Here is a 14,277-nt window from a genome sequence, read left to right on the forward strand (position 1 = left end):
GTAAGGATAAACATGCACTTCTGATTCCATATTTTAGTAAGTGCGTAGAAAAAATATGAATTGAAATGATTTCAAACTTCATATTTTAACAAATACAAAGAACTCAAAAGCCAAAATGAATCTAATTTGCGTTCTATGTAAGTAAACATGTCACTAATGTAACAGGAATTAAGGGGTCTTCAATCCCGAAAGTTCCAAACCACTTTTCTCTTTCCCATTTGGCCCTAGTCCACGTGTCAGATTCAAAGATGGGGTCGTGGATTTGCATGGATCCGAAGATGAGAAAAATTGGTGAGGTCAAAAATTATTCCCCATTTTGATAATGTTTTGCAATATCGTATCCACAACCACCCACAGAACCACTGCCACGTGTTCACTCAGCAATCACTCCTCCATGGTTAGTGTTATTATTAGCAGGGACTTTGGTGCCGCACACCACACGATAGCCAATCAGAAAAAGAAAAAAGCACAAGTCCAGCAAAAATGTCTGCCTCAGTTATGGCTTGTTCCGTGAGCCTAAAACCATCTCCCTTCACTGTTGAGAAGTCAGCAGTGAGAGGCCTTCCCTCTCTTTCCAGGTCTTCTGCTTCATTCAAGGTGCAAGCCAGTGGCGTCAAGAAAATCAAGACTGCCACCCCATATGGTAACACTCCGTGCATGATAATCTAATTTCTAAGTTCAAATTTCGTGGACGAACAATTTTTCAACTAAAATATAGAGAAAAAAAGAGTTCGCGCGATAAAACTATATCCATATTTTTCTTAGATGGGATTGGTTTTAATACTAAAATAAAAATGTGTTGCAGGAACTGGTGGCGGCATGGAGTTGAGGAACGGTGTTGATGCCTCCGGGAGGAAGCCTACGGTAATTAGTTGGTCTTTCTTACTCTTTACTTTTGTTACCACTTAAGTAATAGCTAAAGTGTGCTTCACGTCAAACTTCATATCGGTTATGTTCTAGGTCGATATAGACAATATAAAACAATGTAATCATATCCAATCGGTCTGCTTGTAATTTTTGGAGCTTTAAACTTTGATTCAGGGAAAGGGTGTCTACCAGTTTGTAGACAAGTACGGTGCTAATGTTGATGGATACAGGTACAGCTCTCAAACTTCATTCATGCCATATGTGTGTGTGTGTGTGTGTGAATATTCTGACTGCTCTATTTATTTTACTTTTGGATTTGGATTATCTACTTGTCGTGGTACTGCTTAGTTTTTTATACGAGTCAGTTTATTCGCTCATTGTCTCCGTCATACGTACTTAAATTATCATTGATTTGACTTGATTACCTATCTCTTATTTCAATTTGTTTTTAAAACCATCCATAGCATTAGCTTTTGTTTTTGTTTTTTTTGTTTTTTTGCCATGAGGAAGAAAAATAGTATTATGGATGTTTCAAAGAGTATTATTATGGATTTCACCGAAAAATAGAAAGAATTAGTATTATGGATGCTTCCAAACCCTAGCATTTCCGATTTTGTATTCACATGATAACAATTTTAGAATGGGGAAATTTTGAAAAACAACATATTTACGGACCCTTCTAGAAGAAAACAAGCTCTCTTTTTTTTCTTTCTTTTATTATAGGATACTGGTATTGACGTTCAAAAATCTAATTTTGCACTTTAAACTTTTTGTATTTAGAAAAAAAAATACACATCACAATGAGATTTTTTAAGTACCAATAATAATTTTCTTTACATGTATATTTTATTTTTGTTTGACAAGGAGTATCCTATTAGTTGCTTGATGCCCTCTAACCATCCTCAAAGTGAATAAATTTTCAAACTATTGCAATCGGAATCGATCGGCTGTTAATAAGTTATTGCTGATGATTGATATGCAGTCCCATCTACAACAAAGATGAGTGGGCTCCATCTGGTGATGTCTATGCTGGGGGTAAGCAACTTCAACTGCATAAGAATATTGCTTAATTTGCTTAAATTTAGGATTTCATTGTTAGAGAAAATGAATTTCATTGATTAAGAGAATGAGAAATTAGGTTCTCATCCTTCATTTTGTTATTTCATTGATTAAAATCCTATTCTTTTTCAATTTTTGATCAAGGTCATTGGATATTAATAATATCATTAATTATTTCAATAATAAAATATTTTTTATTTCTAAATATATTCATTTAATGTTAAAAATGTTACAATTAGTATATTTATATTTATGATTAAAATTTTTATCATATATTTTTAGTTTTAGTTTGTACCCATTTTTAATTTGCAACCTTTTTTAATTTGTACCAATTTTCTTTTCAGTTTTAATTTGTACCCGTATATTAATTTCTTTTTGTGCCCATATTTTTTAAAGTTTTATTTGTATTTGTACCCATATTTTTTTTATTTATTTGTACCCATTTTTTTTTTTGCTAAATGTACCCATGTTAATTATATGTACCCATTCATGTATTTTTTTCAAATTTTTAATCTTAAAATGTACTCATTCTTAAATGGGGTATTTTGATATAGGTCCAAAGTAACTAAAAATTTGACCTATTTCAAAAGTCAAAAGTCACTAAAAATTGGACCTATTTCAAAAGTAGGCCTATAAAATTGGATCTATTTACTCATTGTTAAATGAGGTATTTTGATATGGGTCCAAAGTAACTAAAAATTGGACTTATTTCAAAAGTCAAAAGTCACTAAAAATTAGACCTATTTCAAAAGTAGGCCTATAAAATTGGATCTATTTCAAATTTTCCCTTCTTTTAAATATACCAATTGTTATATGTAAAATGTACCATTTTTTTATATAAAATCTATTCAATTTTTTTCTAATCCATTTTTAAACTTATATGGGTACATTCTTTTTTCTTTGATTTTAAAATGTATATATGTCAAGTTTAATCGAAGAAATTTACTAATGTTATTAAGCTTAATATCTTTTTTTTTTTTGAAGAACGTACCCATATTTTGATACAATAATTTTTTGGTTAATTTTGATGAATGTACCCATGTTTATACACACACACAATAGTATATTTATATTTTAATATTTTTAATCCCACAAATTATGGTTTTTTTATTTAAAATCTCATTTATACAAACAACTAAATTTTTTAATTTTTAATTTAAAAAATATAGTAATGTACACAGAAATAAATTATCACATTAATTTTAGGGACTTTGATCAAAAACTGAAAATCAACAAGGTTTCAATAAAAAAATATTCATAGCTAGGGACCACATCCAAAGTATCTGTTAAGAGAATAATGTTACAATGTTGTGGTGTGTGTGTGTGTATATAAGTAACTTCAACTTCATAAGAATATTGTTTAATTTGCTTAAATTTAGGAATTCATTGTTAGAGAAAATGAATTTCATTGATTAAGAGAATAATGTTACAATGTTGTGGTGTGTATATATATATAAGCAACTTCAACTTCATAAGAATATTGTTTAATTTGCTTAAATTTAGGAATTCATTGTTAGAGAAAATGAATTTCATTGATTAAGAGAATAATGTTACAATGTTGTGGTATATATATACCCTCTACACTCTCACATAACTCCAACCTTCTAACCACCTTGCCACCTATACAATAATCTCAACTAATTACTAGTCTAACACAACAACCACAACAAACTAACCAACTCTAAGTTTTATCACCAATTGAATCTTTAACAATACTATCCTTAACACCCCCCCTCAAACTGAACTGAGGAGTTCCAAGGGATAGTTTGGATCTTAAGAGCTGAAACCAGTCTTTGGAAAGAGATTTTGTGCAGATATCTACAATTTGATCTTGAGTGCAAATAAAATGGACTGAGATGGCCTTCGATAACACCTTTTCTCAAATGTAATGGTAGTCAATCTCTACATGCTTTGTTCTAGCATGAAACAATGGATTTTTTGCAAGAGAGATAGTTGATTGATTATCACACCAGAGTTGAGGAGTACATGGAGATGGAAACCAATATTAGCCAGTAACTAACATATCCATGTAATTTCAACTGCAGTATTAGCTAGAGATCGATACTCTGTCTCTGTTGAAGAACGAGCCACTGTTAGTTGCTTCTTAGCACTCCAACTGATGATATATGAACCCAGTTGATCTTCGATCAAGTGTGCAATCTACCCTGTCAACATCTGAGAAGGTTTTGAGGGATGGAACAGAGACAGATTTTGTAAACCAAAGACCAATGTCAATAGAACCCTTAAGATATCGAATGATCCTTCTGACAACTTGAAAATGAGACTACCTTGGACTGTGCATGAATTGGCAAACAAGATTAACTGCAAATGATAAATCTGGCCGAGTCCAAGTAAGATATTGTAATGCACCAACCAAAGATCGATATTCTGCAGGATTGTCAAGCAATGGAGAAGAATGATCCATCTTGGATGTACTAAGTGGGGTAGCACATGGTTTTACTCTAGCCATGTTAGCCTTCTTTAACAGATCCAATATATACTTGGTCTATGAAATGAAGATGCCTTTGGAGGATTGCTTGACTTCAATTCCCAGAAAATAATGAAGTGCACCAAGGTCTTTAATGGGAAAAATAGAGCTAAGTTGAGAAATAACATGCTTACAAGCTGCTGCAGATGGCCCTGTGACAATAATGTCATCAACATATACTAGAACAAAGACCATAGGATCCTTTTTGACAAACAATGAATGATTTGATTTAGAACAAGTGAAGTCAAGGGTGTGCAATGCTCCATGAAGTTTTTCATACTAGGCTCGGGGAGCCTGTTTAAGACCATATAAGGATTTATGTAGTTGACAAACATGAGTAGGATAAAGAGCATCTTCAAAACCAGGCAGCTATTGCATATAAACAGATTCAGATAATGTCCCATGTAGAAATGCATTGCTTACATCTAGTTGACTGAGACTCCAATCAAATTGGGCAGCAAGAATGAGCAAGAGTCAAATTGTCATAGGCTTGGCTACTGGACTAAAAGTCTCAGTATAATTAAGTCTTTCTTGCTGATGAAAAGATTTGGCAACTAAGCAAGCTTTGTACCTATCTATGGTACCATAAGGTTTTCTTTTAATCCTGAAAACCTATTTACATCCCACAATGTTTTGATAAGCAGTTTTGGGTACTAAGGACCAAGTACCAATTTGTTGCAAGGTAAGAAACTCCTCATGCATTGCCTTAACCCAATGTGGATATTTGGAAGCTTGGAGATATGTAATGGGAACAAATTCATTGGAAAGATGAGAAGGGAGAGGATGTTTGGTTGCAGAAAAGGCTTTTGGTTTGTAAATACCTGATTTAGACCTGGTTTGCATATGGTGAGTATTAGTAGGAACTGAGTGAGATGTAGGTATAAGAGATGTAGGTATAGAGGCTGTTGGAGAATAACTACTTGGCCATGTAGGAGATAGAGATGATGGTATAGGGGAATGGATATGTGGTTGAGTGAATGTGAGGTGAGTGGGGATGATATTGAGAGAGGAAGATGTTGCTGAGGAAAGAGAGCACTGTGAAGCTGAAATATTGTGAAAGGGAAAACTGCCTTCATTAAAGATCACAGTTCGTGAGATGTATAATTTGTTGGTAGTGAGATCCAAACATTTGTAACCATTGTGATTGAGATTGTAACCAAGGAACACACAGAGCTTGCTTTTGGGATCCAATTTAGACTTAGAGTAAGGTTGCAACCATGGAAAACAACTATACCCAAAAACCTTCAAGGTGGCATAGTTAGGTGATATGTGGAAGAAACGTTCCTATGGAGACAATATGGATACAATAGGTAATCTGTTTATTAGAAACACAGTAGTGGAAAAAAAATGATCCCAATAGCTGTGAGGGACCTTAGAAACTGTTAAGAGTGTTTTGGCAATTCACAACCATTCTGTTAAGGAGTGTAAGGACAACTTAGTTGATAATTGATACCATTCTCAACAAGGAAATTAGATAATTGAGTGCTAAGATATTCCCCACCAGAATCTGATATGAGAGCAACAATTTTAATATGCAGTAAGTTCTCAACAAGACTTTTGAACTTAACAAAAGTAGGAAACATATCAAATTTATATTGCAAAGGATAAAACCAACAATATTTTGTAAAATCATCTACAAAGATGACATAGTATTTGAAATTGTTCACATAAATGACAGATGTTGACCCTCAAACATCTGTGGGAAGTAGCTCCAAAGGCTTATTGGTATGACAAGGTACAGAAGCAAATGGCAATCTAGAACTTTTGCTTAAGGCACAACCTTTACAAAAAGACTTATTAGAACCACTAGAAAAAGAAATACAAGACTTAGTAGCCAACTTATTGAGAATCTTCACCGAATGATGGCCAAGTCTTTGGTGCCAAATATATCTAGATGTGTTAACAAAAGCAACAAACACATTATGATTGTGGATCATAGAACTAGAAGGATGTGATTGAAATGGATATAAGCTATCTCTCACATGACCTTTAAAAAGCATCTTCCCCGAAGAAATATCCTTCACAATGAAGTGAAAATGATAAAGATGCATAGAACACCAATTATCAACAAGAAACTGATTTGCAGAAAGCAGATTTTGTTTCAAATCAGGAACATGTAACACATTTCGAAGTTGAAAATTATGATGAGGAGTATGTAATGTAGAAGAACCAGAGTGGAGAATAGGCAAACCTTTGCCATCTCCAATGTAAACTTGCTCATGTCCAGAATATGGCTCTGGATTTTGAAGAGTGTTGTAAGAATTGATCATGTGAGTACCAGCACCGGAGTCAACGATCCAAGTAGGTTGAGGAGAATGTGTGTTTGCAACCATAGCAGAATGAGAAACATTGTTGGAATAATGTGGATTCATGCGCTGAGGACGCTCGATTGCATCATGCTCAAATTGAAGACAAATTTGGCATGGAATCCTCCTTCCAGAGAAATTGAAGGATGATCGACCACTACAGTTGTAGCGCTGAGAGTTGTTGCGAGAAGAATTTGGACGATAGTTGTTAGAACAGAAGTTGCCTCTTCCCTGGAAGTTTCTAGGGTTAAAGAAACCACGATCGCCACCACAACCTTGAGAGAAATTGTGATCACCACCACGACCTGGAGGATTATGTTGAGCAACAAAGGCCTGAGAAGGTGGAGTAGGAAAAATGTTGGCGGTGGAGTTGTACGCCTGAATTGGCACTATCGAAGTAGTTTTCATCCAATTTGTTAATTGAATCTCTTTACTACGAATGAGACCATGCAGTTCATCAAGTGTGGTAGAACCAAGCCAGAATTGTATCGAATCAACAAAAGATTCGTACTCTGGTAGTAAATTGTGAAATGTGACGGATATTAATTCAGAGTCCTTAACTGGAGCACCGACACTGGCAAAAACATCAGCAATCTCTTCAATTTGTTGAAGATATTGAGCAGTTATGGAATCACCCTTCAAAATGCTACGCAAACGTGATCAGAGCTTGTGGATATGCGATTGAGACGCCGTCGCAAGGCGTGACTCTAATTTTGCCCAAAGCTCTCTGGATGTAGTAACTCCAACAGTGTAAGGAATGATCGATTCAGAGAGCATGGAATTGATCCAGATGAGGATTTTCTAATCATTCTAGAACCAAGAAACATATGCTGGATTCAGAATTTGATTTCCAGTAGCATCAGAGATGAATTGAGATGGAGGAGGCACCGATCCATCAAGAATTCCAGTGAGATTATAGCAACGGAAGATCGAAGCAAACAATGCACTCCAGGTGAGATAATTGGTCAGAGTCAGCTTGATCGGCACCATGGATTTGATATTCTAGATCGTGATTGAAGGTATGGAGAAAGTAAAACTCGAATTTGAAAGAGGATCAGGATGAATTCGTGTTGTCGATGCGGAACAGGGAGAAGCTAAGGTCACCATGGGAGAGAGAGAAAGAGTTAGGGTTTGGCGATGAAAGCTTAGCAAAGAAGCTTAGGAAGAAAGAAAGCTTAGCGAAGAAGCTGGAGAAGGGTAAGCGTGGATTGGATCAAGTCGGTAAATAGAAAGCAGGTGATACCATGTTAGAGAAAATGAATTTCATTGATTAAGAGAATAATGTTACAATGTTGTGGTGTGTATATATATATATATACCCTCTACACTCTCACATAACTCTAACCTTCTAACCACCTTGCCACCTATACAACAATCTCAACTAATTAGTAGTCTAACAATACAACCACAACAAACCAACCAACTCTAAATTTTATCACCAATTGAATCTTTAACAATACTATCCTTAACATTCATAAGGTCTACAGTTGCATTATCTTCTTGCTTGACCCGATGTTTGTAATTAAGTAATGCTTATGAAAGTGAATTAATAAATTAATATGCATGAAATTGCAGGTCTTACTGGCTTGGCCATCTGGGCAGTTACCCTCTTTGGCATTCTTGCAGGGGGTGCCCTTCTTGTCTACAACACAAGTGCTTTGTCACAGTAAAATTATTGATTATTCCTCTGTTGTTGTAATTTATGTAGCCTGTCCCAACTAGTTGCCGTAAACAAGAACATTAAAGAAATACTCTGTGCAAACCTTAATTGTAATTGTTTTGGCATGGATTCAATTTGATGGGTGTAATATTGAGCTGGACTTCTTCTTCTTCTTCATTTATTTGTTTGAATTTATTTAGTTCAGAACGGGGTTGGATGGGGATTGAATTTGGCGGGTGAGTATATTGTCTGTGCGTATAAGTTTTTTTTTCTTTGTCCCTGATCTCGAGGGAGGGGGAATTAAACTTGAAAACTCCTTTAACAAAGTTGAAATAAATATTACTAGACCAATAGTTATGTACGATTCGATTATGTAAAATGTGTATTGGGTGTGCATGTTGGAAGAAGAAACAAACTTAGGCTTTCCAAATGAAACTTGGAGTTTCTATTCAATTTGACTCCTAATCTATTAGTTATGACAAAAGCATGACCATTTCAGATAGGATAAAAAATATAATAGATCAGTCTGATCAAGTTAATTATCTGTGGGACAGATCTCACAAAATCATGAAACCTATATTTTGGTAATCTAGGTTATTCTCATCTTGTGTTAGAGTTATTCCGCCACTAACCTAATGCATATTGTAACAACGAAACCATATAATTCATATAAAAATTCATTGATAAGTCTTATATCTTGTTATATTATTTAAAGTACATATTAATAGAATCATGATTGTTAACCAAAACCTCATAAAATTATTATTCCAACCCTCTAATCAAAACTGAACAGAAAAAATAAAAAAAAGACAATAATGTAATTTCACACAAATAAAATTTTGCTGTTTTTTTAAAGCTCCACTCAGTACTACGGTCTTGTGGTATTTCTCTTCACTTAAAAGAGTGAGGTCTTAGGTTTGAATCTCATGGATGGCGAATTCAATACCAAATTAGGTTGTCCATTGTGTAGCTTAACTGAACTCCCCCTCCTCTTAGTGTAAAAATATATCGATTTACTCAAAAAAAAAAAAAAGCCTCACTCACACTCACATGTGATTTTGAAATATCTCTAATATTAGAAAAATAAAAATAAAACCTCTTTCCCCTCTCTCCCCACTCTCGTAATTTCTCCTTTTATTTTAAAAATAAAAATAAAAAATGTTCACGTACACTTTATGTGTTGGCATATACTAGTTTTAATTATTTATTTTTGTTTAATATTGGACACAAACCGAAGTTAGCACCAGCCCTTATAATGTGCTGACTTTTCCTTGTATTAGTGAAGATATTGGATTTTATTTTTAAGAGGACCCCGATTTAAAGGTACATACGTGTGGTAATTTTTAAAATTTTTGCAAACTTTTCTATTATATAAAAATAAATGGCTTAGGTCATAAGAATATTAGTCGCTTAATTTAGAAATGTACATGCATGCATGAGATGGTATTTTTCAAATATTAATTTTCATTTTAGTATTTTTAAATATATTTTTTACAAAGGTATTTTTAAATAATTAAGCAAATGCTTTATGCATCTGTCTACAACATATTGGAATATAGTTGATACTAACTTTCTGCTTTCAAGGATGCCAAACGCTTTATTCATAAAAGCACTACAAAATACAAACTGGAGAACTAATATTATAATTAGTTTTATGCCCTGCATACCAAACCCAACGTTGTTATAATAATTAGATTTGCAAATCTGTGTTAGCTTTTTGGTTCTTCTTTGGTTTACTATGCAAATTTGTGTAAGTTGTTTTGCTCTTGATACATAGTACTTCGACCTTTTAAACAAAAACAAATAGATAGTACTCCAAATCTAATTAGAAGCGCTAGCTAATTAACCTTCAAAGTTGAACAATTTGTGTGTGTGTGTGTGTGTGTGTTTTTGTTGTTAAAATAAGGAGGAATGTCCCCAGACAACGTCCTAACTCAAACCATCAGAACAAATTTGTGTTAAATTGTTTAGCTTTTAGTTTATCATGCATATTTCTGCTATGAACTTTGTACTTTTGAAAATTACAGTGTAACTAGCTACCTAAAATTTAGTCATGTTGTACATAAACTTGCGGCCATTAGTTTATCATTGTGAGCCAAGAGTCCCGTCTTATTGGTCATCTTTTAACAACTAAAAAGTTATGATCACCCATCATTTGATTTGATATTAAGAATTGAGATATTAAAAGCACATCTCTTTATATTCCACTCTTAATAACAAACCCAAAAATAAATAATTGTGCATTTTTTTATCAATAGCAACCAAGACAAACTTTATATGTGAGCCAAATACTCAGCTCAGCTTACAAGCATTTGTTTTAAGGATAAAATTGGTATTGGACAATAACAACAAACATGCATGCATAATATATATATATATATATATATATATAAACAATATAAACAAATCAGTAATAGTCTTCCTCGCTAGGGTTTCTATATGTATCATTATCTTCCTTGCTCAGATCTAACCTTCCTCGCGAGCTGCCTTAAAGAATTTTTGTCAGCGAATCCTTGTGCTGAGCTCACAAGGATTTAGTTCTCTCTCTCTCTCTCTCTCTCTCTCTCTCTCTCTCTCTCTCTCTCTCTCATTGTTTTTAATCCTCATTAGTTTTATAGAGGAAAGAGACAGTAATAAAATCTATAAGTAAGACCGAATCCCTTGGTTGTATTTTTTTTAATTTTTTAATTTTAAAGGGACTAGCTGGTGAGGAAGTGGTCAAGTCATGACAGTTTATCCTTTTGGGAGCCGGAAAGACCCACAAAGGCATTTCAGCCACCTTTTGACTACTATCATGTAATTCACCAGTGTCATGAATTGGACACAGAACAAGCTGTGTGGAATACATGCCTGAAATTCGCCTCAACCACTGAATCACTTCGTGGTGGTTCGAATCCTTTGGCTGTTAAATGTTATGTTTTGTTTGTCAACACACTTAGCTTAACCCAAACAGGCATTTCTTTCTTTAAAAAGATAACATAAATTCAAGAAGAAAAAAAACTCAAAGGAAGATGAAAATATTCCAAGTGTCACTTCATCGTATTAAAAGAAAATGGGTAAATCACCAAAATGATCCCTGAGATTTGCATAACTCATCACTTTGGTCCCTGAGATTCCAAATCGGTAAAAGTGGTCCCTGAGATTGTCCACCATCCATCATTTTGGTCATTCCGTTAAAAACTCTGTTAAGTGTCCCGGAACTCTTGGCCGGAAGTTTGGGCAATTTTCAAAACTTCGTAACTCAATCGTTTCTTAACCAAATTCGATCCATAATATATCAAAATGAAGATAGGAAAGTGTAGAATAAGATTATACCTATTTCAAAGCCCAATGGTTGCTGGAGATGGCTGGAAAATAGCCTCAAAGTTGACTGGTCCGAGTGAAAACTTAAAAACTCGCAGGAAACTGGGTAAACTTTAAACGTTCATAACTTCTTCAATACTCAACGAAATCAAGTGATTCAAAAAATAAAATCATACTTATCGACGAGACGAAGATAATGGTACATTTTTCAATGGATAACGCATCATGGTTTGGCCGGAAAACGGCTTGAAAGTGGCTAACTCAAGACCAAGACAGCCACTTTAGAGCCGTTTTTCGGCCAAACCACGGCTAGTTAGCCATCAAAAAAGGTACCATTCTCTTTTTCTCGTCGAGAAGTATGATTTTCGTTTTTGAATCACTTGATTTCGTTGAGTATTGAAGAAGTTATGAACGTTTAAAGTTCACTCAATTTCTGGCGAGTTTTCAAATTTTCACTCGGACCAGTCAACTTTGAGGCTATTTTACGGCAATCTCCTGCAACCATTGGGCTTCAAAATGGAATAATCTTATTCTACACTTTCCTATCTTCATTTTGATATATTATGGATCGAATTTGGTTAACAAACGATTGAGTTACGAAGCTTTGAAAATTGCCCAAACTTTCGGCCAAGAGCTTCGGGACACTTAACGGAGTTTTTAACGGAATGACCAAAATGATGGATGGTGGACAATCTCAGGGACCACTTTTATTGATTTGGAATCTCAAGAACCAAAGTGATGAGTTATGCAAATCTCAAGGACCATTTTGACGATTTACCCAAAGAAAAATTAGTTTAGAGAATATATAAATATCTTAAGATATTGATGACTATTTTGTCGTAGAGTAGATGGAACCTTCAATTTACAATGACTAGGTACCATCACCACCTACTCATTGAGACAACCATGTCGACTACAAAGCTTTTATATAAACATTATGAATTTAATATGAACCACTCGAAAAAAAAAAAACATTGAACAAATGACGACCAACCAATTTCATATTAAAATCTAACCCTTTAAAAAAAAAAGACAAATTCAAATTCCTAACTAGCTTCGAAACCAAAGATGCATCTTTCGTCCCTGGTTTTCACACTTGAATTTTGGATGGACAGTTACCAAATGTCATTGGTATGATCTCATGATGTTAGAATATATCATCTCATCCAACAACAAAAATACTAGCCTCCAAGTGGCCCATGCATGGTTTTATGATCTAATTAACCCTTAAAAATTCCACAATGGAGGAAAGATTACTCGTGCAATGAAAATAATAAACTACAATTGGAACTCAAACAAGCAATATACTCTTCTTCTTTTTTTAGCATAAACAAGCAATATACTTAACATGGAGGAAAATACAAGCATATATATATATATATATATATATATATATATATATATATATATATCTACATAATTTTTAATTTTTTTACAACAATCGCATATCCTTTTTTTTTTCTTTTCTTTCCGTTTGAATTCTAAATGAAATGATGAGATCAGTAGTGGCTCCAAATATTCTTGGGCATGCCGACATCAGATAGGTAGTTTTCTGAACTACTTCCTTCCCCAAAGCTTGGTGATGAGCCATCCAAAGTAGGATAAATGGACTTTTCCATCTTGGTAAGGTGACTCAAAACAGCTTTTAGCACCTTTTTGTCACATGAAAAAGGGTCAAGAAAATTGGTCACATTTGGCAACCCTCCAAATGTGGTTGTGTTGGTATTATTATTGTGCTTGGTGGGTATGCTTGGTTGAGAACTGGTGATGTCAACGTGTGTGAAAATTGGGTTGGTTTGGTTCTGGGAGAACATGGAGAAGCAGGGCACTTGCTCATAGTCTTGGGGTTGAGTCTCTGTGTGTGTCTGAATCTGAGTTTGGCCATCGAAACTGATGTAAGAGTCCATCAAGGCAGGCAGAGTTAAAGTGCTCGTGTCATCGTAACAGCTAACTCCCATGCTGGGTTTGGCAGCTATCTCTCGGTTTTTATAAAACACTCTGCACAAAACCCAATCTTCCTGCATCGGAAACTATTTTTATTAATATGTGAAGCATAAAAAAATAATATAAAAAGTTAAAAGCCGAAGTAGAAGAAATTTTCGGTATATCTCGAATCTACTAACGACGTTTATTATTATTTCCAAGAATAAACCTGTGAATTGCGTTTGATACGTGTCAATTTATAACAATCAGCTCTAGCAGCCACTAGTTACAATACCTTAGGTGAAGGGACAAATTAGTCCTTGGAATTTAAATGGTAGGAAAGTTGAACATAGATGAAATTAGAATGCTGTACAGTTTATGTGAATTAACTATATAAATACATTTTCCTAAGATGTTACAAACCTACATATAATATATGAAGAAGGATCTGCTTATATAATATATGAAGAAGGATCTGCTTGGGTCAGCTACCATCAAGATTAAATTTTGCATATAATTTACGAGTCGTGACAAGTGGACAAAAATATAGGTTTTGGCTATATATATGGAGAAAAACAAATATTTTCAAAAAAGTCAAAGATCTTATTACAAATAATGAAAATTCTTTTGTAAGATCCCACTTGCTAATTGCCACCCAATTACCCATTTAA

At 34.2% G+C, this 14,277-nt stretch overlaps 2 protein-coding genes across 3 annotated transcripts in view; one reads left to right on the plus strand and one right to left on the minus strand.

Annotated features, from left to right (window-relative positions):
- The first annotated feature begins 420 nt into the window (after nucleotides 1-420).
- On the plus strand, nucleotides 421-8,540 carry LOC126586916 (photosystem II 10 kDa polypeptide, chloroplastic-like). The gene is made up of 5 exons (XM_050251878.1): nucleotides 421-643; nucleotides 806-864; nucleotides 1,042-1,097; nucleotides 1,850-1,902; nucleotides 8,296-8,540. Exons 1-5 carry the CDS (start codon nucleotides 484-486, stop codon nucleotides 8,388-8,390), a joined length of 423 nt encoding a protein of 140 aa, XP_050107835.1. The 5' UTR covers nucleotides 421-483; the 3' UTR covers nucleotides 8,391-8,540.
- A 4,453-nt stretch (nucleotides 8,541-12,993) lies between these two features.
- LOC126585001 (NAC domain-containing protein 21/22-like) overlaps nucleotides 12,994-14,277 on the minus strand; it is a 5,212-nt gene continuing 3,928 nt past the window's right edge. For both annotated transcript variants that reach the window (XM_050249388.1, XM_050249387.1), the window contains one exon: nucleotides 12,994-13,701. In XM_050249388.1, the coding sequence (XP_050105345.1) occupies nucleotides 13,183-13,701 (519 nt within the window). In that variant the 3' untranslated portion in view covers nucleotides 12,994-13,182. The remainder of the gene's footprint in view (nucleotides 13,702-14,277) is intronic.

The sequence above is a fragment of the Malus sylvestris genome, chromosome 10 (assembly GCF_916048215.2).
Source record: "Malus sylvestris chromosome 10, drMalSylv7.2, whole genome shotgun sequence".
NCBI lineage: Eukaryota > Viridiplantae > Streptophyta > Magnoliopsida > Rosales > Rosaceae > Malus > Malus sylvestris.

Excerpts from the sequence above, each read along its gene's own strand:
- LOC126586916 (XM_050251878.1), top strand. The coding sequence starts at position 484 with ATGTCTGCCTCAGTTATGGCTTGTTCCGTGAGCCTAAAACCATCTCCC. Across the intron at positions 644-805 it reads CAAGACTGCCACCCCATATG|GAACTGGTGGCGGCATGGAG; the intron begins GTAACACTCCGT and ends AATGTGTTGCAG. Across the intron at positions 865-1,041 it reads CCTCCGGGAGGAAGCCTACG|GGAAAGGGTGTCTACCAGTT; the intron begins GTAATTAGTTGG and ends ACTTTGATTCAG.